The sequence below is a fragment of the Perissodus microlepis genome, chromosome 3, assembly GCF_051167445.1.
Source record: "Perissodus microlepis isolate ML-2025 ecotype Zambia chromosome 3, ASM5116744v1, whole genome shotgun sequence".
NCBI classification, from domain to species: domain Eukaryota; kingdom Metazoa; phylum Chordata; class Actinopteri; order Cichliformes; family Cichlidae; genus Perissodus; species Perissodus microlepis.
The window spans coordinates 40,517,876-40,542,488 of record NC_140463.1 but is presented as its reverse complement, the minus strand read 5'-3'; the positions used below and the strand labels follow the sequence as shown (position 1 = coordinate 40,542,488).

The following is a 24,613-nucleotide window of genomic DNA, read 5'->3' as shown; positions in this document are numbered from 1 at the left end:
CGTTCTGTCTGAAAGAAGGAGGAGTGTTAGAGAAGTTGGGAAATTTACTTTCAATATGTAATCCAATTACTCCAGCAGCAGGTGAGGGAATAAAAAAATAGGGATAAAGAGGGATGAAGGGATAAATAGGGATAAATAGCAGCAGTGGCTGCAAAGAGAACAGCCTGTACCTGTTTGCAAGCCAACCAGACACAACTTGGCTCATCCAAGCCAGCATTCATCATGTCAGCGTTTCTTTTTTTCCCCCTCCGTCTTTAAATCTCTTTGTTCCGACTGTTTTGTCACCCTCAGCTCAGACCCTCACATCTTCCCATTCCCATCTCGTGTGCCTGCCGTCCTCTTACGGTATCTCTCAGGAGTTAAAATGCACAGCGTGTCTGACACAAACCAGCCACCGTTTTAGCTGTCACCAGAGCAACCGGACAACAGAATTAAAGCAGAGATGGAGAAAGGAAGGAAGAAAGTAAGAAAGGACGTCTTTGTGCTTCTCTTACTTTTTTTTTTTTTCGAGGCTGGGCTTTAATGGTGTCATTAAGTGGCTGGAAACCGACAGAAACAACAAAAACAGAGCGTGGCAGCAGGAGAGAAGCGGAGGATGAGGTCAGACTGCTTCGCTGTCCTGTTTTGGTCCAGAACAGAAAAGTTTTTAAGCGTCTGATTGGCTCCTGGCAGGACAAGGAGAGCGGCGTGGTAATCAAGAAACTTGTTTAAAGAAGTGACTTTGAAGAAATCGTTTAAATTTGTAGAGCCACTTTTATTATTAGTTATATTTACAGAGAGCACAGCTTTTTTGGACACATACACACACACACATACTTATTACACTGCGGAGGACTGATTAGTTTCATATTTAGTTTGTGAAAACACAGAAATATACAGGATTTTACCAAATATTAAACTTGTGCAGGAAGTTGTGATTTAATGGCCACGAGATTGTTTCATTGATTCTGAAGCAGTCTTAACAGTTCCACTTTTCAGGCTTCACTAAATCAGCTGCTATTTTTTGTCCTTTTTTTTTTTTAAAACAGCAGCTCTTCCAGTGCGACCACATCTCATATTAGTGTCCTGGCCTGAAAAAATTCATCTTCCCACTTTGGTGAGATTTGAGAGAATATATCAGCCCGGAAAACACAAACAGAAAATGACTGGTTCCTTTTGGTGTGTCCCTCGTCTCACTGTCAAACAATGACTTGTGTCCGTCACGCATTTCAGAGAAACGGAGAAAGCAGCAGTGCAAAAAAAACATGTTCTTCGGTCACTTCGCAGCCACAGCGGATGAGAAAAGAAGAGCCAAGCCACTCTCCCAGCGTCTTCAAGTCAAGCCCGTAAGCAGAGACTCTTGTTGGCACATCCATTCGGCTCCTTTATGGGTGCGTGTGCGTGTGTTCGTTCAAATGAAGTGGCTGGCTTTGACCACACTGTGGCTTGGGTACGCCAATTATGGGTTTGACCAGGCAAACACTCACTCTCTCTTTCTGGAACACACACAAGCGCAGGGTGGCCCTGCTATAGCTGCACAGCATGTTTCAAAAAATACAGCCATGTTGTGGTTTTCTCGTGGCTGTGAGCTAATCTGCTGTCTCAAATCATTATTCCAGTCTGCCGCCGGAAGAAATGCGAAATGCACTCAGTCCTTTGGAAAAGCCCGCAGGCGCTGACCAAAAATTTGTCTTTCAGCGTCATCTTACCTCTTTGAAAAAAGCGATTCGTGTCAAATATCTCCCAGGTTGTCATAAATTATATCGGGTGCTCTCAGCCGTGCTTGTTGGTGCTGGCTGTACCACATAGTAGTAGCTGGAGCCTTAGATTTTGATACTTTGCTGTACACCACTTTCCCCCTGTCTCCACTATCACCACCACCCCAAATGTTGTTGTTGTTGTTCACATTATTGGCGGGACCTCCATGTTTTCCAGGGGGCAGAGGAACCGGCTCCTTACGAGCGAAACCACCCCTGCCTGGCTTGGGAGCGGTAAGGGGCTTGGGGAACCGCGGCGTCGGAGGCTGTGGCGTGCCACGGCCCTGGCCAAACTGGGGAGGGGATTGTCTCTGAGGCTGCTTCCCCTCCTGTCCTGATGGGGTCACCGTCTCCTCTTGTCTCCTCTGGCTGTGAGGCTCCGCGTGAACTTTGTCATAAAAAAGCATTCCTAAGCTAGCGGGTATGCTTCCTTTTGCACAACCCTCTGGTTCGTCATATATGTGCTCCTGGGAAGAGGCGGGAGGTGACGGAGCTCCTTCTGCGTTACCTCCTGGAGGTCGCCTGCTATTGTTCACCGCCCGTCCTCCCCCTCGTCCTTTCCCTACACCCCCGTTCAAACTCAGTGCGTTCAGATCCATAGTGATCTGATCGTACACATGCGAGTACAGATCTGGGTGCTTCCTGTGGTTACTGCCTGACGGGTGATCCCCTTGGACGCCCGCTCCCACGGAATCGTCGCCTACTGGTCGTTGGCGTGGCGTGGGCACTGGAGCGGCGGCTGTGGATGGGCTGCTGGTTTGGTTCTGAGCCTTGATGCTGTCCACCGGGTCAGAATAGAGACAATCAGCGCTTTGCAGAGGCAAACGGACTGAATCAGCTGGTTCAGAATAAAGGCCTGCGCTTTCATCAGCTAAGCACACACCTTTGCCCACATGTCCTTTGGGAGACCGCGGAGGTGTCCCTGCACCTCCCAACACCCCCAACATCCCTGGAGGCTCTGGTAAACTCCTCCCTTTAAGTCCCGTTCCACCTCCTTGCACCCTTCCTCCGTCTCCTCCGTCTCTCTTTCCGAGCACGCCGTCAGCCGAGCCTGGTTTGCTCCCGCCCGAATCCCCGTCGGCCTCGCGACTGCTGCAGCTGCTGCTGTCGCCGCTTCCCGTCGTCATGCTGGCAGAAATGGTATTGCGGAGATGTTGAAGCGATGCTTGGCAGTCTGATTCAGAGTTCAAAGGGCTGCTGAGGCGGCGCTCTTCAGCTAGAGCTTTCTGTGACTGGATCGCCTGGTCGACCAGTATGAAGATCTCGTTCCCTTGTTTGGTCTCAAAGGTGAAGGTGCCAGGGCCTGAGTCGCACCGTCGGCCCGCCTCGAATGAAAACATGACCTGGAAAAAGAAAAAAGAAAAAAAGGTTAATTGGGTTTCATTCAAAATTTAGAGTTAAGTGTGTCTGTTACAGAAGGGATTGAACAAATTTCAAAATGAAACAGAAGCAACAGAAGCTAGTCGCACAAGTCCCAGCACTTCCTTTTTCCAGTGAACTTCGCTTCATTTTCAAGTTTTCTGATTAGATCTGAATAAATTTACTTCCAAATCTAACTGAGGCAGAAAGTTGAAAGTCATTATCTGTTTCCCTTCCAACCTGCACCAGCGATGGCATCAATACCTAAACATAAACATCATGAGTAGACAAAGTAAACAGCCTCTTTTAAAGGTCATCTGCTAATTTTAAGTCCTGATCTTGAGCTTTGAAGCATTTAAGTGACACAAAACAACCACAGAGTCGGACCTTAAATATATTTAGTGACGCTGAGGCTCAAACCACATGTATACGCGCTGTCATTGTTTTCACTTCCTACGTATAATCAGTCGTGCGCCGTGCGTTTAAACTTAGGACAACACACATCCTTTCCAAGTTTGTCAGAGATCAACATGTTTTGATGACCTGAGGAGATTTTAGCCATTTCTCTGTTGTTCTGATCGTTTTTCTGCCTATCAGAGACATATCTCACTCACCCTGTCCCTGCCGTATCTCCTCAGCAGCTTGTAGGGCCACACCAGAACCTGCCTCTTGGTCTTTGGCTCCTTCAAGATCAAGATATCGCTTTCAGCTTTCAGCCAGTAGTTGCCCGCAAGCCCACAACGCTCTGAGGCCTCGGTCCGTTGAATGGTTACCCAGAACTCGTTCACTGCAACAAAATGAGAGCAATTTTTTTCATAAATCTTCTAAAATATCTGGCTGGATTAGATTAACCCCTGAGCCCAAAAGACTGGACTGCTTTGTGACTTACCCTCCTCTCTGGAGTAGTAGATGAGGTTCTCGGCCATCTGCAGGTCCTGGGGTCCTCCATTAGAGTCTACAGCACCGCTGGTACTGCTGCCACTTCCGCCCTGTTGGTCACATAAACACAACAGACAACCAGACACTGAATTAGGATACTCGCAGCATGTACACATAAACATATGTGTTGCACTCTGAATTTTGTCCTGTTTCCCTCTTATCAACCTCAACCGGTCACGCCCCTCCCTGCCCTGGTTCTGCCGAGGGTTTCTTCCTGTTAAAAGGGAGTTTTTTCTTCCTATTGTCGCCAAGTGCTTGCTCATAGTGAGTTGACTGTCTGGTTTTTCTCGTGTTATTGCAGGGTTTTTACCCAACAATGTAAAGTACCTAGAGGCGACTATTGTTGTGATTTGGTGCTATATAAATAAAACGGAATTTCATAAAAACACAGCAGACATGAAGGACCAAGTAGAAAGAGTGAGAAGAGAAAAGAGTAAAGCCTTAGAGAGGCTGAGTGTGCAGTCTTCCTCCTGGAAACTCCCTCTGGCTTCCTTTCTGCAAATATCTGCTACGTTCATGTTTGTGTATATGTGCGTAGGCGCTCACATGGTGCAAGCTGCGGCCTACATAGACACTCCAAGGGCATGTGGGAAAATATGGAAGACTCACGCACAAACAAAAAGAAAAGTCCACATTGCAGTCGATACTGAAGCAGAGAAGCTAGGTGCAAAGAAACATATTGTAGACACAACAAGAGATAAAGACATTAAAACACACACACACAGGAAGCCTTAAAACACACACACACACATCCACCCTGGTATTAGTCACACACTGCAAACTCTGCTTCCTATAGCAAACCGAGCATCAGCCTACGGCGCTGAAAAATAAAGCCGGTGAAAATCTACAACTTTCTAACGTCCACATGAGGCTGGTTACTAAAGTGAGTCGGTCCCCCATAGGCGCCCATGCTAAAATGACCAAGTTCATTTAAGACAAATGAAACGTTTGAGGCCTGCAACAAAAAGGTGTTGGAGGCTAGGTGACTTCAGCTGCTAGCTGTCTGCTAGGCTTCAAAGCCGCTTATAGGAATGACTGAGCTTTTGACTATAACACCTGTATGGTTAGTCAAGGACAGTATTTTATTTGTATATTACTTAGTACTAATTAGCAGGTGTACAAGTCTTTAAAAACTATAAAAATACCTGAAATGCAATGTCACACATGGTATCCATCCAATCCTTGGCAACAGCCTTTTCTGCTGAAAACACGTGCGTCTTATCGTTTGTTTCCACACAAAACGCTGCCATGTTGTCTTTGGGGCAGCTCTCTGTCAGTGCAGGCAGGATGGAAATGCACTCGGACAAGCGAATGATCTTCTTGTCCAGCTTCCTGGTCTTCTCATTGGACCCGCCTACAGAGCCTCCGCCACCTCCACCTCCACCACCAGGAGCGTCGAAGAACTCGAGGCGGGCGATGCCATTTTGGCTGGCAGGGTAGAGGACGAACCAGTTCTTCTTCCATTTCTGTGGAAGTAACGAGAAAAATCATTAAACATTATTGTAGCTAAAACTGAGAGAAGCGTTTTAGCACCTTTCACCTGTTTATTTGCAGTGAGAAAGAGGGAAGCTGCAGAGTACCCTCTGATAGAGTATGTCACAAAAAACTTGGTTGAAGGGTGTTTCTCACTTTTTTTAAATTTTCATTTACTGATGGTTATAAATGCTGACACAGATAGACTGGGAAATATCAGTCTAAAATACTGACCCACTAATAAATCAGGTCCACCAAAGAGCTGATTAGGCTGCGGTACACTCTGACCATGCATTTCTTGCATTAGTTGTGAAGACCAAATCAGTAGCAACAGGAAACTTTGACAAATATTGCCATGTGGACAGAAGCATGACTCCGAATGCAAATTATCATCACTGCAAAACATGTGAGGAGGTTACACATTCTTAGGTTAGGTCATATTTCAAGTACAGGGTGTGTAATGTTTACTTTCTTCTGAACATTTCTGTCCTAGTTTTTATTTTTTAAGTTTTACTGACATTGTTCACTTTACAGTACAAGTGTTTAGAAACACAAGTTTGTTTTTCATGTAGCGATCAGACAAGTAGGCTGAGTTTAAACTAAATCTGAAAGCTGCCTAAGTGGGTGGACAGGCTGAAAGGGTAGAAAAAGGTGAATTTGAATTGAAACACAAGATATGATTTACATTATGCTTGTAATGTCTGTCGAACGAGCTCAAAGTGTGTGGTTTGATCTGGTAGCAGTAGAGGGGAATGCAAAATTGTCCACAAATGATTAAAAACTGATGAAGAGTAAAGTTAAGGTTCAGAAATTCTGAGTCAAAATGAGATTTCCAGGCTGTTCTGTTACTCTACTGCTCTGCTGTCTGAGGCTTAATGTAGGAGGCATGTGGTGATGACTCCAGTACAGTTTAACTCAAATCTGTTGCACAAGCCATTGTTTCCTTTACATTCAATCAGCAGCAGTTGCAGACCTCAGCATTAGTCATCATTGCTCATACAGAAAAATTATCCTAAAAGCATTTACTCATCTTGAGTTTACACATAGATTAATTTAGTATATTAAAATAATTCTATGAGTTTTTGAGGTTTAACAGTTAGTTCATTTTAACCTAACTACTCCCGCTCTGACTGCATCTGTACATCATTTTAGGATAAAAATTAAATAAATATCTCATTGAGGAGGTTTTGGGTTTACGTGTCTTCTGTGTAAAGAAATGTGCCTGCTTTATCTTTTATCTCCCGGGATAAAAAAATGACCCGGACAAAATTTGGCGACAGGTTTATCATTTCTACCCCGAGGCCAGCGGCGAGGAAGCAACAGCTAACAATGATCTCTTCCTCCACAAACAGGGACAGCAGCAAACAACGTGGCACGCGATCCGACGCTGAACAATGAGAAGCTCGGCAGGTGTAAAAGAGCCCCGGCGTTCACTGCTGAAAATAGACATGAAGACATGTACGGCTGCATGTAGTCAATACAGTGTATACTAAAGTAGTGTTTGTCATGAAGCTGATAACTTATTTTATTTAGAAAATTCCTCCAAGCTTTTTACTCTTAAGTCATATGTGGACATTTCTCCTGAAAAAGTGCATGTATGTGTTTTCCCTTCAATCAGTCAGCGAGGCCTGACAGTCAGACAGCTGAGTTTCTAACAGGAAGGTCAGGGGTTTTTAAAGTCCTTCGACCAGCAGGGAAAATCCAGCGAACAGAAGTAAATGAGAAATATGAATATTACAACGGCAGGAAAGGTTCTATTTCACTGATAAGAAGCGAAAACATTATTTAGCACATCAGAAAATTAAAGCCCAAAGAACCTGAAAGCTGAGTGGAACAGCAGCCACAGCCCAGTGTGTGACTTTTGACATCGATTTAAAGGGTTAAAGCTTTAAAAAGAAAAGTGGTATTATGACATGATATATACAACTTAACAAAAATACTTTATCACAGCACATTCATTTGTCATGTTGGAAGACACACAAGGGTTAAAACCATTTACAGTGGCTTCATGCCATTCAGCTGTCTTCCACAGAAGTGTGAGAGTGAGTCAACGGGAATTATAACAGGATCCAGAAGCTAAAGAGATTCAAAGGAATTCAGCCAGCTTCTATTTTACTTACACCTGCTTTTCCTACTGACACATTAAAGACCTTTAAAGCTAAATCGCTATAGCTAGTTATTATTTATTGTTTCTCTTTCTAGTCTTCTCATATTCTGAGTGTCTTGACCAAGCAGCAAGTAGGAAAAACATAGTTTCCATTTGCCAAATATGTAATCAGCTCTATTCTGACGATAATTTAGCTTTATTTTGAACTTGTGTGCGTTAGTAAACAAAGAAAAGGACATGTTGGCTTGGACATCTCCTAGCTATCCAAAACCTGCTAAAACAGTTGGTATAGCATATCATATTGTCTTGAAATGAAACCAGTATAGTTTTACATGATATAAGTTTACGTTTATGTAGCATGCACACACTGAAACAAGCACAGATATGTCTGACACTAAGGGTAATAAAGGAGCTACTTTAACTAACTTCAACAAGAAAACTGCTTCAGCTGAAGGCGGAAACAACAAATTGAGGCAAAAAGTCACCATCAAGCACAAACAGGCTACGGAGGCATGCAAGGAGGAGATATAGAGCCAGCTGATGTGTGGGCCAAAGTAATTAACTCAACTGAACATCGCTGGAGCGCTTGCTAGCTGCACTCTATACGACAGGAAAAGCAAACGATGGATGGAAACTCCTGATGTGGTCACAGTGAGGAAAAGGAAGCCTTTAATCAGCAGGTTAAAAAACTCGACCCGAGATACTTTTATTTTACTTTACATTTGACTTCTGTTGTGTCACTACTGTTGCTCCCTAACGCTGAAGCTTCTGTTACTTTGTTACAATAGATTCACGCTTTGAATTAGTTAGACAGCAGCTCAGACAAGCTGGATGCCGTCCTTCATTTGATTTTGCTGCCTCTAAGCTGGGAACATCAATAAAACACTGTTAAATATTATTTTTTCTTTATCGTCAGAAACATTTTAGTAAATTCCATTGAAATATTGTTATTTTATTATATTGTTATAATTTTGACTCTATAGAGCCCAGGCCAGCAGACTAGCCCAGCAGTCAGATTGATGTAAATCATGAAATACTTAAAGATGTTCATATTACAACTATCATTTGCATGTCAGCCAACTCCAGCTTGTGGATTCTTTGGGATTCGTTGATTAGACTGTAATAGACAGTCTGTGGATGCTATACTTAAGGAAATGTAGTGGAAATGCTTGTTAGGACCAGTAAAAGCTCTCAAAACGGTAGGTGCTGCATCTAAATATTTGTATATAACATACCGGTGAAGTACACTTAACTGTAACTGACAAATAAAGGACTAATAGGATAAAGAAGAAGAAATAAAATAGAGCACCTCAAGTAAAATGAAGTACTTCCTAACTGTACTTCAGTAAATGCTCTGCCCGTATTTACTGCCAACCATCGGTTTGCCGTACTGAATCAGCCCTAAAAGCTTTTTCATTATCATCCGCTGCATGACAATCATCTACATGTGACTCAGTATGTAAAGGTGGAATTATGATATTTGCATGATGCTTCAGATACAGCTATAGCAACAGGGTTTGTGTATATCTACAACCTACAGGGTCCTTAGTTGGTCTTTCTGAGGTTTCCTGTTAAAGCTGAGCTGGATAACCTCTGAAGGCCTTGAGGTAAATGTGTTCATAATAAATGTCTTAATATCCCTGTCGAATGCAGTCATAAAAGAGGTCCCCGCATTAAATAAGACAGCTTTACCAAAGTCCTTCACGCACACACACAGACACACACTGCAGCCTTTAAAATGAACTGCCAAAACAGACAGGAAATGTGTGGGATTGTCATTACTCAGGATCCTCTTTGCTTCCTTCATCTGAATCCTGGTCTGTGTCAGTGTATATATGTGTTTGCTTGTGTGTGTGTGTGTGTGTGTGTGTGTGTGTGTGTGAGAATGTCCAACTGTTTGCCGTGGACCATACAAGCGAATGCACGCACGCAGACCGCGATCAGCCCTTCTTACAATGTGATGTAATTCAGTGGTATACATGAAAAGGATGTGAGACTTTAAAGCATGTGCGGGTGTGCGACTGTGTGTGCGGGTGTATTATGTCTGTCTGTGAAACAGCTGCTCCATATAAGGCAACCGGCCGTTATCAGCCACTATTACACAGAGTGGAAATTATGCAAAAGAGATGTATTTGAGCGAAGGAGCGAAACTTCCTCAGTGATGTCCTGTCTGTTTGCAAGAGCTGGAAGAATCGAAGAGAAGCACATGGCCCATACTTCATGACTGACTACCACTTTAGGGTAGTATAAGAAATATAATAATATATAATATATAATATATAATAATAATAATATAATTCTTCTTCTTTCCTTCAGGTAGCTGTACACTGAACATAATGGTGGAAAAAATAATGAATTTTGTACTTCTTACACATATTCAACTCTTTGTTTGTTTATATGCCACAGATTCCACTGTGTTTCCAGTCAGGATTACAAAACTTTGGGTTTCATTTGCTTGTCCTTCCAACTGTCATTACAATAAGTGTTTGCATACAGACAGATGCTTTCAGGCAGGTAGATATACATTTAACCAGTCTGTCGCTGCATGAACACGTGACGCTCTTTGTCTGTAATAAACCAGTGTAATAACCCACTCCACCATCCTCTTACTGGCCACAGACAGACCTCAGTGGCACATGCAAGGCCAGTGTGTGTGTGTGTGTGTGTGTGTTTCTTTAAGCATAAAAGTTTGTCTGTATCATGCCATGTGTTGTTGGTAATATGCACTAAAAGGAATCTGGTGGAAAACAGAGGGCTCTCTGTTTATGTGTGTCTTTGTGTAAAAGGTAGACAAACGAGGAAGACGTTTTATAAACTCAAGCTTTTCTCAACTGTTTGCAGATTCTCTCGACCCAAAAACCAAACGTGAATGACAATGAGCTCAGATTTGAGTGAAACTAATGTGAGACAATAACATTTGAGCAAACCGCAATAACTGCCTGTTCGGTTCATTTACGCTTTCCGTTACTCGCTCCCAAGCGATCTGCTGATTTGACTCAAATTATATTTGCGCTACTACACAGTGAGGCTGGTATCATTGTGCACACGCCGTATGGAAAAACAGCTATGTGTGGAGTGGAGATTTAAAGGGCGATAGTAATGTCTGTGAAATCAGGTAACACAGGTAAGAGGTCGCTCTCAGCGCCAACACGGTTTTCAACAATGACGTCGTCGCAAAATGTGGAAGTTGAGGTCTAAGTTTAGCCAAATCGACCAGCAGATCGGTCTGTAAATGTCAAGAAATATTACAAATATTACAAGCAGTTAAAAAGATCAAACAGAAAATCTAAAGATCCTGGAACCAGTGGATTTGTTGGAATTGCTGCATAAAAAAGGACTTCTTATTAACAAATTTCTGGTGACCAGTTAACTCATCATTATCTTAGCACTAACTATCAGATAAAATAACAACTCTCAAATACTTTCACCTTAAACCAACAAGTATTCTCTGGAAAGCTGGAAACATTGGATTTTTTGGTCTGTGGTTCAATTCTTCGCATCAGCGATGACATGTTACTCAAGTTGCTCCTGACAGGGATGGTTACCAGCTTTCATGACAGCTCAACCATCACCAGCGTGTGCAAACATGCGAATGAGGTCCTTATTAAGACGCTGAATGTTCCGTTTTCTTTATCTGTTTCAGCGAGCACGTGCAGCATCGGCTTTACATTAACAAATGACAAATTCTGCGAAATGTGAAGACTTTCTGAAATCTATGTCTCGGAGGAAGTCTGTCAAATATGATAAATCATTTCCAGCCGCAAGAGTACCGAATTTCTGATGCGCAGAGTCAGAATGTTAGCTAGTAAACGCTAGCTTGAACGGGCCAAATGTGTGCCACATTTGTGGGTGCCTAAATGTTCATACGGCAAACTGTTTAGCTTACTTTTATTACAAAATTAAAAAGCTTTACTTTAATATCGTAGTCCATGACAAAGTTCATTTTTATGGTAGTTTTAGTCAACAGAAAAAGGGTAGTTCTGTTTTCAAGTATTCGTATTTTTAGGGGTGGTAACAATTCTGAAAACGTCACTGTGCTGTAACACGATACCTGTACAGAAGTATTAATGCTTACTGAAGCATGATGACCTGTTGACTAAAGGCGGCAAAGGGGGAAAAGTGCACCGGAAATAAATCAGTATAATGACGTTGAGCTTTTCTCTGTGTTCTAACCGAGTGATCGGGAGAGTGACAAAACATTTTAGTTTGGGGGTTTTTATGCCAAGATATGAACCAAACTCCCTGAAGTACTGTTGTGCCTGTAGATATTGATGGGAATAAGGACTTGATAAGAACAGGAAACCCCAACATTAAAATGTACGCAAAGAAATTGCTCCCACTGTCTTCCAGTGTAAAGTGCAGTAAATGTTTTGTAAATTTATCTAAAATTTACAGAACTAACACTTTAAAATACTCACAGTTACAGAGTTCGGTCCAAACATATCAGGTATTTGTAAAAACAGGAGGACGTGAAAGTAAATCATTATGCAAAGAGGGGAAAATATCAAATCTAATGCATCGATGGGGATTTTCAATACTGCCATCACGATCCTTTGTACTATTCTTGCAGACTATTCAAGGAAAACTGCACACTTTCCTGTATGCTACTTCCACAAACTACAAATGATTTGTTGTTTCTTTTCCGAGAAATGTGATGTAGCTACTGAGGCTCTACCTGCAAATACAGACAATCTGACACGCAAACCCATTAATCCACTGCGAGGACCTTCAGACATGAATCCCTGTTGGATAAATGTAGCGGCTTCCGGGCACCTAATTCCACTTCACTCCGACACACCCCGTCTGTTCAAGTGGCAGCTAGCTCCTGGCTTTAGAGCTGCACCGTCATGCCCACACCTGCACTCTTTAAACTCAAAGCTTTGTGCAGCTCCAGCATGAAAGTGGACTGCAATCTGCAGGTCCAAGATTTATAAATCCAAATATTTATCTCAAACATGGTTTTCCAATAAACCATATTTACAGTGTACATAAAGGTGCATCACCCCAAATATTTGCCCTGTTTTACACCTCTGCGTTGCTCAAATGTGCTTCTGATTGGTTAAAACAGAGCAATATGTCATATTTTGGATCCTATGAATACCGCTGTGACACAGAGTGGCATCAAAGGAAAAGCAGAAATATTTGTCTTGTGGGTAAGTTATAGAAGGATGATGCACATTCTGGTTATCTTGCGGATGTGGGCTACTTCTGGTAAAGACTTGGCACTGATGATAAAATGAATGAATACCAAACAAAAATCATTGTGTGACCTATTTTGTTTCAACCAGATCAGCAAATGGGGCGCCATCGCAGTGCCATCACAGCATCTACAACACTGGTCAAACAAAAGTGCCCACAGTGGGCCAGATCTGAAGAGTTATCTCTAATTAAATTTTACCCATCACAAGGAGCCAGCCTGTGGAAGCAGCTGTTCTCTGTGAAGACGTTTTTTTCTGAAGTTGACAGAAAAAAACCCTCAGATGATAACAGGAGCTATCAGCATCTTTCAGCTTCAAAAAAAAATACTTTTTTGTTTGTTTGTTTCAATCCTTTATCTCTAGCACGTATTTACCATACGGGACAAAAACATTAACAAGTTAATTTAATCAGTGAAATAAACAGCTGATTAGATAATAGCTAAATATAAAAATGTGGTCTACTGTCTACTTCATGTTTGACAAGAAGAACAGAGCGAAACAGAAACTTGGGTTGGACGCTGCCACTTCACTCTTAAGTCACATTTTCCGACCATACACGTGGGAACGTCCTACCCTGTCCACTGACAGCTCGAACGATTGCATAATTCACCCACCAAACCTCGCACTAGTTTCAACACTTTCAGATCAGCCAGCATTTTTCTTCCTGTTCTATTCTGCTCAATTTTGATACTTTCTTTATACCCTTCAGGGTACTTCTGGTCTTCGGTCCTCGACACTGTAAAAGACAACGCCTCACTTTTGAAAATGGAAAGATTTAGGTCTGATCACGCTCTATTGAAAACTGCCTATAAAAGGCATTGAAACTATGTTTTGGGCGTATGAATACGTATTGTGAAGTGTTGATTCCAGGGCAGGAAATGGAGCCAGAATGTTTTGTTGGTCCATGTCATATGACCACAGAGAGACGGAGAGACAAAGACCCTCTTACAAATCTTAAAGAGTAACCCAGCTCCTATGCAGTGGTGCTCTGAGGCCGAGCGCTGACACCAGCATGCACACAAACACACACAGGTAGCTGTGCTGCTTATGTGTGGCTGCGAGATGACACAAAGTCTGCATGCTGACAGCGAGTTTAAATGGTGTAAACAGCAAGTACAGACAGCTGAGCTGAAGTGAAAGTAAAGACTGCCATCTTTGTAGAAAATAGATTTGGTTTCCGACTCTACTTTAATGGTTTAACACATTTTTATCATGAGTTGTTGTGGAAAGTCACATAAAGCTTGTCACTAACACGCACACACACACAAACTTCCCTTCCTGACAGTACTTGGGGAGCTTGAGTTCACTTTAGTTTCATGTGTTCTTGCATTTAGCCCAGAGATGAATTTGCATGCACACTGATGCACATCACCTTTACTCTAAACCACCACACCAAAAAAAGGCCAGATCACTGAAGGCACAGCCACTGACTTCCTCCTTCTGCAGGTACAGTAGCATTATCTTTGAAGCCACTGGCCTGTAATTGCACCAGTGCTGTTTACTTGCCACGAGGTACAAAAAGAAACATCTGTCTGGTGGAGGTACAAAGTTAACATCACTTAGTTGTGATTTTTTAAAAATCAAAATATGACAACATAATGCTGTCACGAGCAGTTTTAGTGCCTCTTTCTTCCCCTAAAAGGCTTTCTTTGCTTCTCAATAATGAGCAGCAGCTATCCACAAAAGTATAGAGTGGAGTTTGTGTGGTTGCACGGATCTCTCATTTTTAGTGACCCTGAATAAATTACATGGAATATTATCTGCTGAGATAAGAGAGAGAAGTTATGGCTTGTTTATTACAGGCTCTTATTAAAGTACCACCACTTCGTTTCATTTGCCTGTAATATAACACTGGCTGTGGCTACACGCACTTCCTTTATTTCTGTGAACGCAACATTTTATCAATAAAAACAGCGTTTTTTCTTTTCTTTTCTATTCCTCGGTCTTACCTTTCCAAACTTTTGGTGTTGCACATAAAGCTGTCCCTCCTTAACGTGGGTGTCCATGCCCCCCAAAAACGCTAAAGCCCGCCGTCCTCCACAAAGATGAAACTGGACTTGAACTTGACAGAAGAAAATCACCTTTTTTTTTCTTCTTTCACCCCCTCAACAACTTCTCTCTTCTCTCACTTCCGCTCCACAGCCCTTAAACCGTGTTTATCGCGACGCTCGCGCGCAGGTAACAGTGTCATGGTGATATTAGAAGAAGAAAAAGTTCCAAACTGTCACCGAGAAGTCCTCACAAACTTAAACAATGTCCAAATGTTGTTGGCTGCTTTGACTATCTGTCGCTTCTCACTCCTCCTGTAGAAATGGACCAATGAAAAGCCGCGCTTATACGACAACGCGTCACTTCCGGGTATCGGTTTCACAATAAAAGCGCTGAATAATGTCTTTTGACTTCATGCGTATGGTTGCAAAAACCACAAGAGAAGGTTGCTGTAGTTGTGTGTAGCTTCTCCAGCGGGTGGAAAATGTTCCAAAGATATTTAGATAATTAAATATAGACCATTTCTGTTGGTGGTGGGGGAAATGTTTTGTATTTGTTTTGTTTTTTTGTATTTGTTTGTTTTTGCACTTAAAAATGTGAAAATTGTTTGAGAACAGCCTGCTGAACCCAGTTGTGTCCTTATCAGCTCCCCCCACTGCAGTGCATCAAATATTTGTTGAATACTTCATTAGAAGTGTAAATGATTATTGTTTTGAAATTAAAACAGTTTTATTTTAGTATACACACAGCAAAGTAAAACAAACGAGCTGAACTCCTATGAAAGTAGGCTTTACTGAAAATCTTGCTGTCATATCAGTTCACAATGTGCTTTATGTTGATCGTGAATTTGAAACCGCGGAATGGGGAAATGTTTATTCTAGGATCCTCTAAAAGTGATATCCACCAGCCCCCCAAAAAAGAAACTCTAGAATATCTGTAGTCAGGAAAGTTCACTTCTCAATTTACGAACTTTCTCTGTAAAAGTCGATTATTGTGAACATGGAAGATCAACATTACCAATGAAGAATCATTATTCATGGAAGTGTGAAAAACACGGGGAATATTTATACATGCTTTCTTACTTGGGGAAAAAATGAATTTTACTGTTAAACTGAGTTTTTTCGCCCGTAGCGCACGTTTATTTTGAAATAATAAGTAACAACCGGTATTGAATTAAATGCGTTATACTTGTCGCAGCTCACTCCCTTCATCTGAAGGAGTGAGCAGCGCGTGGTACGCACACCGAGCCGCTCCTCTCCTTCTCTCCTCCCACCTCCTCAACCTTGTGTAACATGTGTGAAAGAAAGCTTTAGTGGCTCATTAAAAATATGATGAACTCATATGGTGATTGAGTAGTTTGGGATGAGTATTTTTGGCAATTACACAAATTTGGGTTTTGGTTCAAAATTAAATACCATAAAAAGTTCATAAATACATTTACAAGCGACTGTTACTGTTCATTTCAAACCACCCAGCTTTCTGAGAGCTCAAGATTAGCACTTAAAATACTTAAATTACATAAACATCACAGGAATTGTGAGTGATGCAGGCTATGCTGGCAGGAGAAGCTAGCCCCCAAAATTAATGCTTTGCAGATGCCTCCTGCTGGCTTACAGCGCCCCAGTTTTCAGCCAAATGGCGCTAAATCTCTCAATCGTGATGTTTAAACCATGACTCAGACGCAAAATGGTTTTTTTTTGCTGGCTCGTGTTCCTTCACAGGTCAAAAAAAAAAACTGTACTCCTGCATTGCATCTTATTATTTAAACTTCAGCAGACTGCCTCACATGCTGGCGGAGTGCATATTTTCTTTATGCACTCATTACAGAGGCATGATGCCACTATCAGGCCAATGCAGCTTCTCTCTAATAGTACCGTCCTGTAAGTTATTGCAGGATGCAAACACTCGCGTGTAACTGTTAAAGGGAGATAAGAGCTGTTGCTAAATGTTATTTTTAACGTCTCTGTAAGGAATCTAATTGTAGCGTACATCACGTGTTTGTTCGTGTTCTACCTGATATTGTTTTCTCATCTGTCTCCTTGAAGGCCCCTGGTTTGTTTCATGATTGTAGCCATAGGCTGCTGCTGAATTTCACAAATAGAAAGACATTGCTGCCATCTACTGGTCATTAGTCATAATTACAGGTTGGAGGGCGTTCACCCTCTGCTCTCGCGATATCTGCGCAGTTGCCCGGACCAAAACAGGAATTGAGACATGGAGCGAGTGTTCGGCGGAGTTGAGGGGTGAGAATCAATTAAAATAAGCAGCAAAACTCTTCCAAGTTTATTGTGATGAAGTGTCACGTAAGGCTTGTGTGTATTACAGGCATTTATTCAAGTTTTTAGGTCATTTAGAAAGTGAAGAGTTTTCCTAACGACTGTGCGCGAGTATGTGTGTCTCGTGATCACTTCTCTTTTGTGGGCTGTTTCTGTCAATTAAAATGTCATCATTTCGTTTTTTAAAAAGTATGCTATAAATACGTATTTGTCTAAATGAGGTTTGTGGGGCCTTTTTTGTGGATCTATTTAAATTGTGTGTGTGTTTCTATCAGGGAAGATGCATACAATGGTCTTGTATAGTGATGTCTAGTTGCTTTGGTGGTTAGCAGCTCCGTTCATGTATTTGTCACTTCCTTATTAGGGGAGGAACGCACTCCAAAGCAGTGTTGTTGTCAGGGGATGGGAAGGTGTTGGCAGAGACGGCGGGACCATCCACCAACCACTGGGTGAGCGGAAGTGCTGATGGAGGCAGGTGGAGAAATTTGGAAAGGGGAAAGAGGGGGCAGATGGTGGCCGGATGAGGGGTTTGCACATTAAATAGACTGTCTTTATAGTTGTCTTATGAGTAAATACATTGTTACATTGTGTTGTACTGTAGCAAGTTCCATTTATTTTGCAACACTTTTTGTCTCTCACAGCTGGTCGGAGTGGACAAATGTATCTCGACCATCCATGACATGGTCCAAAGAGCCAAGGTTGAGGCGGGGCTGGATCCAGGCACGCCGTTATACTCCCTGGTCAGTCTGGCTGTGTGCCGGTGCAGGTTGCTGATTGAAATAATGTGAGCCCTAACATCTGATTTGTGTGCATCTGCGTACGCAGGGCATGTCTCTGAGCGGAGGCGAGCAGAAGGATGCCATCGACAGACTCATCGCTCTCATGAAGGAGCGGTTCCCCAGCCTCAGCGAACGTTACTTCATCACCACAGACGCCATCGGTGCCATGGCCACGGCCAGCAATCGAGGTAAGCTGCCATTTTTTGTTCTCTCTTCATACAGCAGCCAGTCCTCAGCAGGAAGACAGAGCTGCCCCAACCATAAATGTGTTCATGTAACAAACACAATGACACTGTCCTATGATACTGTCCTGCAGTATGATTGTTGAATATTTGACATAACTTGTGTTTAAGAGCTGCTCTTAGTCTAAAATGTTACAGCAGGTCGCAGTTTAATACTTTACTGTTTTAGGTGTGGCTCTATGTATCAGCTTTACTGTCTGACCCTGAGCTTTATGGCTTGATGGTATCAGCATATCAGCGTTATCATCAAGATCTTTGTCTTCAGGGGGCATAGTCCTGATATCAGGGACCGGATCAAACTGCAAACTAGTCAATCCTGATGGCTCGCAGATTGGCTGTGGGGGCTGGGGTCACATGATGGGCGATGAGGGATCAGGTAACTATGTCGGAATATGTGAATTATTCATATCTTTATAGATCAGACTGAGCTATCTGTCCATCTTCCCAGCCTTCTGGATAGCTCACCTGGCTGTGAAGACGGTGTTCGACGGCAAAGACAAACTGGTCGCTCCTCCTCACGACACCACGCATGTTAGAAAAGCCATGGAGGAGTACTTCCAGGTCAGAGTCCCAAAAGTTCGGAGAGATGTGTCGACATACACAGCGATACCGTCTAATGGGTAAAACTCTGTTTATTGTAGGTGTCAGATCTGATGGGCATGCTGCCACATCTTTACAGAAACTTCCAGAAGTCTCATTTTGCAGGGTTCTGCAAGAAGTTGGCTAAAGGTAGGAGGGTGTAACTCCCTGGAAATGTGAAAGATTAAGCGGTAAGGTAAAAGTCAGACTTTGTGTGTGTGTGTTAAAGGTGCCGAGGCGGGGGACGCTCTCTGTCGGCATGTGTTTGCCCAAGCTGGACGAGTCCTGGCAAAACATGTAGAAGCAGTCTTACCTGCAGCGCAGGAGGTAACACACCCACACAGTCACGTGCTGTCACCTGTTTGTGATCACGTTTCTCTGAATCGCGTCTTCTTTTATTTTCCTGACAGCCACTATTGAGCGGCGACCTCGGCCTGCCAATCCTGTGTGTGGGCTCGGTGTGGAAGAGCTGGGAGCTCCTGAAGCCAGGTCAGTGTCTCCTTGGACCCTCATCATGAAACCCTTCAACTTATCCACTTCCTCTGCCTGAGTAGCTTCTATCCTGAAGAAGTCTGAGATTCTCCGTCTCTCCCCAGGTTTCACTGAAGTCTTGGATAAACTGGCATCATCTGACAAGCACAAGGGTCATTTCTGCAGCTACAGCCTTCTGATTTTGCAGCGGTCCTCGGCGCTCGGTGGCGCCGGCCTCGGAGCGCAGCATTCAGGTGCTACCATAGCCATGGATTATGCCGCCAATGCCAAAGTCTTCTATCAACACACCTTCAGCAGCAGCGCATGAGAATGAGTTGCGGGAAGACTTGCCGGACAGTTTTTTAATTTTTAACGTGATTGTTTTGCACTTGATTTTGACACTAAAGAGTCAGATCTCAGTATGCTCATGTTAATTTTATCGTACTGTGTAAAGACTTTTTAATGCTCGTTTGCATTTGTGATTTATAATAAAAATGAGGTTGAATTTATAGAAGATCTTTGCATTGTTGTGGATCATTTTAGACTGATTGATGTGGGCTTTCCTTCATCGTGTTTACCTAAATTTCATTTAGTTTAGTGTCACATTTAGAACGCTGAGGCGGGTCACACTTAGAGGCAAACAACCACACTCACATTCTCACCTACAGCCAATCTAGCATCAACCAACAGCCGAACGGTGTCTTTGGAAGAGAATCTGACTACCCAAGAGAACCCATGCAGACACTGGGAGACCATGCAAGCTCCACAGAGAGGCCTCTGCACTCTGCACTTCGATGCCAGTGTGTAATTTGAAACTGTTGCTATAAACCCACAACTGAAACTACGACAATGAAAGTGGAACAGGCCAACAAATAACAAACATTTTTTGAGGCAAGACTTACAGTTAGGTACGTCCTGATTTAAAAAAAAAAAAAAAAAAGCGCATTGACAAGCTCAGCAGTATTAAAAAACACAGACACTGAAGGCAGCAGGGGTGGAAGAGTTCCTGTTTGTGACAGTGCAGATGCAAAACAGCAACCCAGAAGATTTTTTAATATAAAGGTGGAGCATTCCACTTTTTAGGGAGCTGCAGATTTGATCAGCTTAACCAGCTCCGGCTGCATTTCAACTCCTGAGGACAAATATGTAGCAATAGAAGAAGAAAAGTAAAAAAAAAAAAAAAAAAGTACCTAAAACATGACAGTAAGTATTAAAAAATAATAATTTCTTGCAGTCACATACATTCACATTTGAGCCCCTGAAGCAGGGAGCTGTTTGTACCAATTGGCTGTAATTCCACAGTAGAATTCAGTGGAATAAACGGATTCAATTAAAAACATTTTGCTGGCTTTCACTCAGAGACACGCTGGACGGTCTCTAGTCTTCAGTTTGGCTTTAATACAGTGATGAAGCACTAAGATTACTCGAGGAGGAACCAAAAAAACCATCAAGCACGCTTACATCGGAGCACCGGAAGGTAAATATGTAGCTTGATGGGGAGTTGGAGTGCAGCAGCAACATGTTGTTGTTCAACTGAAATTCACAGGTTAAAAAAGTCAAACATAAAAGGAGAATTAGACTAAAACTTTTATTTCAATTTGAAATAAGATCCGATCTTAGTTGTCTAACAGTGGGAAACAACAGACAAACAAATAGTTATTTTTCCTTTTAAATAATGTGGCAAGACCCCACCAAGGCTTCTGCTTTGTCCTTGTTTTTTAATTCATAACGTTGAGAAACGCGTATTGAAATCCTCACTTGCAACCCTGTTATTTGGCCACCAGGGGGCAGCACAAACAAGCTGTGAAAACAAAACAAGCTGGCATAAGGTCTATGAGATATATAAGCACAACTACAATTATTATCTTTATCTTTTGGCGAATTTGGAGTGTTGCATCCAGAGTTAAATGTGATTTAAAACAAACGATAAAAATCAGCATCTACCTACATTAGTGCATCAGTGGTTATCAGTGCAATACTATAAAAATACCACATCAAGTTCAGGACATCATGGTTATGTAAGTAAAAAGTAAATATGAAGCGTGCATACTGTGGCTGAACAAGCTCTTGTTTCTGTCAGGATGTCAGGTTTGTTCACATTATACACTCAGACTGACCATCACAACAAGCTAAACTCCTATTTAAACCCCCCAAAATGCCTGTTTGTGTTTTGTTTTGTTTTTTTCCCCCTGACCAGACTCATGGTTTCAACAGTGCAGGGAGATTTCTCACCACTTACAAGAAGGACTATGGACCCGTCAGGGAGCGCTGCCCACATCTGAACTCCAGAGATGAGGTGAGCGAGCTCCTTCATTACAGGTTGGATGAATTTGTGCAAGTATGAACACACGACAGGTCCATTTTATTTTGTTTGTTGTTTTGAAAGAATAACCTTGAAGCCACGTGGGCCGGCTGTTGGTTTTAAAACGCCTTCCATTAGCAGTAGCGCCACCACAGGCCCTCACATGCTGTGCTTTGTCCCCCAGCCTCCTCCTTCTTCTGCCTTCATGTCTTCATTTGGCATCCTCACACCTTCCATTTCCGTGGCAAATCAGGGCGTTGGCGCCGCCCTGGCGGTACACTGGACGCAGGATGCAGGAGTTGCCAGGGGGACTGAGCTCTTCCTTGGTCAAGAGGATGAAAGTCAGCAGCGCCGTGTTTGTGATGGATGTGGTGGAAAAGGTAAGGACTGTTTGTGTGTTTCTCTCTGAACCAGGCATGCATACTCAACATGTAGCCGGCAGGTGTAGAGACACTCAGCTTTCTTCTGTTGACAGCAAACATGTTGCAGCAGCAGGAGGCAAACGATACCAAGACTGAGATTGTCTACAAGGGAGGTTAGATTGCTTCTTTTTTGTTGTTGTTTGATTTGATTCATGTGGTGTTTGTGTGCTTGAGCTCCAGGTAACAAACCCGTCAAACCAAAGCCTTTGTTGTTCTGGTTTCTAAAATAGCGCACGTGTTCGTATTTCGTAGAGTTTTCAAACTGCAGCCGAATCCGTGGCTGAATGTAGTGAAACCCACTTTTCTCTGTTTGTGCACGTTCAGGTGTGGTTGTGCTGTCTTCCACCGATGGTCCGTCCAGCTGTAATGATTTTCTAAGAAATTTACTGAGAGAAAGTGGACTGCAGCACCTGCTCAGCCCTCCTCAAGGCTGGTCTGCTGTTGACACAAACAAAGGTAGAACAGATTTTTATGACCATAAATCAGGGATGTGAAACTCACCTTGATCTTATGTGTGCCAGGCCAGTCAAACTGCGCTTCGTGTCAGTGTACAGAAGCTTAACTACACGTTTAATCTCTGAGGTTTCGATATAAGTAAAGAAGTGCAATTTCAACTTCATGCCCCCGTTTTTTTAAGTGATAAAGAATTTCTTCTGAAGCAAATGAAAGAAATTTGTAACCACAACTTTTTAGGCTCAAATTGTAACTATTAAATGTGCAAAATTACAGAAATATATTACTGTATCTGTAGCAAAAGCTCTAAAATTCATGAAAATACAGTTAAAAGTCCAAAACTTATGTTCTCCTCTACATTTTCCAAAGCCATCCAGTGGGCCGAACTGGAGTATTTGCCGGCCCGATTCAGGCTCCCGTGCCTTATATTTAAGTCATTTAATATGGACCATGGGCTAGATGCTTTTAGGAAAGCTTGTGAGTATAACCCACTTAGTTTGTGGGCTTAAGTGTACAAGCAAAATTCAATTAAAAAAAAATAATTTTGTAATTTAAAAAGAACCTACTAGGCTATTTTCCATCACCACTACTAATGATCATTCTTTATGCTACGATGGACTTGATGTAACCTCTCAGTTCATCTACTGTGTGAAACAGGAAGGTTTATCTCCCTTCACCCTCTCTTTTAGCCAGCTTTCTTCTAATTGGCTGCCCCTCCCAAACAGGTCATTTGGCTGAGACGACCAAATCAGGGCTATATGACACCATGCATACCCAAGGGTAAAAAAGAAACTGTTTAAAATAGTATTTTAAACCAGTCTGAAACCAGAGATTTACATATATGCTATTATAGTTAGACTGTTAAATGATATATATGCAGACAATAAGACAAAATCTAAGTACATTGTTGTTACTGTTGTTGAGTCATGGTGTGAAATATAGTCTCTAAATTGCAGAGGAAGCTGTATTTGAATGAATGTGCTTTGAAACTTCCCATTTAGATGACCAACACTGGGATAAGAGTGCCTTCTTGTGGGGTTTGAGCGCCTCCTCCCTCCAGAACTCTTTAGCTCAGGGCAGCCGGTGAGGCACAGACACAAATTCCACCTTTTCATCGTGTCCTCTCACGCTCTCTGTGCTATTTTCAGACACTTTCTCCCCTTTCTTCTTACTCACAGCTGTGCAAGAGGACCTGAGTGCTTTGAGCTGAAAACCATCTGTCAGAGCAGCGCCCTGCCTCAGGCCCACGTACAGCCAGCAACTTACTGCACAGAGACTAGAAGGAAGCTGCCGCAAACAGAGTACCAGTTCAACTATGGCTCTAAGATACAGAGTGGCCAAAGGAAGCTCTGTGTGAGTAGCCTGACACTTGCAGGCTTTTGCCCTGTGCTTAGTCTGTTTATGTTCTCATGTCTGTCCCTTTATCTTGTGTATTTCCACCTAGACTCAGCAGGATGCCTTCTCCGATCGCCCACCTTGTCACTGGTCTACAGTCTGAATCTTGACTCAATACAGATCATTCAGAAAAAAATGTATTTTTTGTATTTTGATTTAGACTTAAAGTGCAGCATGTTAGTATGAAATGTTTTAGAGCTGCTTTGTCCAAACACTTCCGCAGAAAAGTGAGATAGCGGTCAAGTCTTTTGTGCGTGAGTCTCGGTTATCTCGCCGAGGACACAAAAGCTGACAGCGAGCCACAACGTAGCAGTAAACCATCTGCTGGCAGGAAGACGGTAAGCTGTGAACTTGCTGGCATCCTCGTGCTGGGCAGAGGCTTAAGTGTTCACACAGCTGTGGTGGATGATTTACTTAGTTTTTAAGGGTTTTTTTAAGTTAAATAAATGTTAACAAATGCCACAAAAATTCGAACCATCATTCCCCATGCTAACTTCAGTGTCTCTACTGAGATTAATAAGATTTAATGATTCTGATTGGAGCTCCTGGGGTTCCTAAGGCAACCATTCCCAACTGAAAGAAACCTGAAAACCTGTGGCCCACCTGTAGAGCTGGAAGGCTGCTCAGCATCACAGTAATATCATTTCATGAGTAAATTATCGTAGCAATATTGTGGGGTGTCTAGTGATTCCCATCTCTGCTGTGTGAAAATGGACAGTTGTGAAGAAAATAGCTCCTTTCACTGGTCGCACTTTATTAAAGCAGAGGGGCTTCAAGTGGTCTGGAGAGGAGGATTTGTTAGGTTAGGTTAGGTGAAGTGCAAAACTAGCTGCACAGTCCAATTAAGCTCTTTTTCATTCTTATGATTCATACTCATAGTGCTGCACACAGTT

The 24,613-nt window shown here is 42.6% G+C and overlaps 3 protein-coding genes across 3 annotated transcripts; 2 read left to right on the top strand and 1 right to left on the bottom strand.

Annotated features, from left to right (window-relative positions):
- Positions 1–733: 733 nt before the first annotated feature.
- dok1b (docking protein 1b) lies at positions 734–15,118 on the bottom strand. Its single transcript, XM_084924457.1, has 5 exons — positions 14,762–15,118; positions 5,180–5,500; positions 3,985–4,084; positions 3,710–3,882; positions 734–3,079 (listed from the first exon to the last, which is right to left on the bottom strand). The coding sequence occupies exons 1-5, from the start codon at positions 14,816–14,818 to the stop codon at positions 1,712–1,714; spliced, it is 2,019 nt and encodes a 672-aa protein (XP_084780583.1). The 5' UTR covers positions 14,819–15,118; the 3' UTR covers positions 734–1,711.
- Positions 15,119–16,967: 1,849 nt separating this feature from the next.
- On the top strand, positions 16,968–19,662 carry nagk (N-acetylglucosamine kinase). Its single transcript, XM_084924456.1, has 10 exons — positions 16,968–17,044; positions 17,442–17,526; positions 17,719–17,817; positions 17,903–18,044; positions 18,364–18,474; positions 18,547–18,659; positions 18,740–18,827; positions 18,907–19,004; positions 19,088–19,166; positions 19,274–19,662. Exons 1-10 carry the CDS (start codon positions 17,016–17,018, stop codon positions 19,474–19,476), a joined length of 1,047 nt encoding a protein of 348 aa, XP_084780582.1. The 5' UTR covers positions 16,968–17,015; the 3' UTR covers positions 19,477–19,662.
- Positions 19,663–20,503: 841 nt separating this feature from the next.
- LOC146391488 (uncharacterized) lies at positions 20,504–23,900 on the top strand. The gene is made up of 8 exons (XM_084918689.1): positions 20,504–20,625; positions 21,346–21,444; positions 21,635–21,830; positions 21,926–21,985; positions 22,197–22,328; positions 23,327–23,408; positions 23,504–23,678; positions 23,770–23,900. Exons 3-8 carry the CDS (start codon positions 21,656–21,658, stop codon positions 23,821–23,823), a joined length of 678 nt encoding a protein of 225 aa, XP_084774815.1. The 5' UTR covers positions 20,504–20,625; positions 21,346–21,444; positions 21,635–21,655; the 3' UTR covers positions 23,824–23,900.
- Positions 23,901–24,613: the final 713 nt, after the last annotated feature.

What these genes read in the sequence shown, in the direction of transcription:
- dok1b (XM_084924457.1), bottom strand. Translation starts at nt 14,818, where the DNA reads ATGGACACCCACGTTAAGGAGGGACAGCTTTATGTGCAACACCAAAAG. An exon ending in TGTGTGACATTGCATTTCAG is followed by an intron (nt 4,085 to 5,179) that starts GTATTTTTATAG and finishes TGTGACCAACAG; the next exon opens with GGCGGAAGTGGCAGCAGTAC. An exon ending in GGAGATACGGCAGGGACAGG is followed by an intron (nt 3,080 to 3,709) that starts GTGAGTGAGATA and finishes TTCTTTTTCCAG; the next exon opens with GTCATGTTTTCATTCGAGGC.
- nagk (XM_084924456.1), top strand. Translation starts at nt 17,016, where the DNA reads ATGGAGCGAGTGTTCGGCGGAGTTGAGGG. An exon ending in GTGTTCGGCGGAGTTGAGGG is followed by an intron (nt 17,045 to 17,441) that starts GTGAGAATCAAT and finishes CTTCCTTATTAG; the next exon opens with GGGAGGAACGCACTCCAAAG. An exon ending in TCTTACCTGCAGCGCAGGAG is followed by an intron (nt 19,005 to 19,087) that starts GTAACACACCCA and finishes TTTTCCTGACAG; the next exon opens with CCACTATTGAGCGGCGACCT.
- LOC146391488 (XM_084918689.1), top strand. Translation starts at nt 21,656, where the DNA reads ATGTCTTCATTTGGCATCCTCACACCTTCCATTTCCGTGGCAAATCAG. An exon ending in TGCTGTTGACACAAACAAAG is followed by an intron (nt 22,329 to 23,326) that starts GTAGAACAGATT and finishes CTTCCCATTTAG; the next exon opens with ATGACCAACACTGGGATAAG. An exon ending in TCTTTAGCTCAGGGCAGCCG is followed by an intron (nt 23,409 to 23,503) that starts GTGAGGCACAGA and finishes TCTTACTCACAG; the next exon opens with CTGTGCAAGAGGACCTGAGT.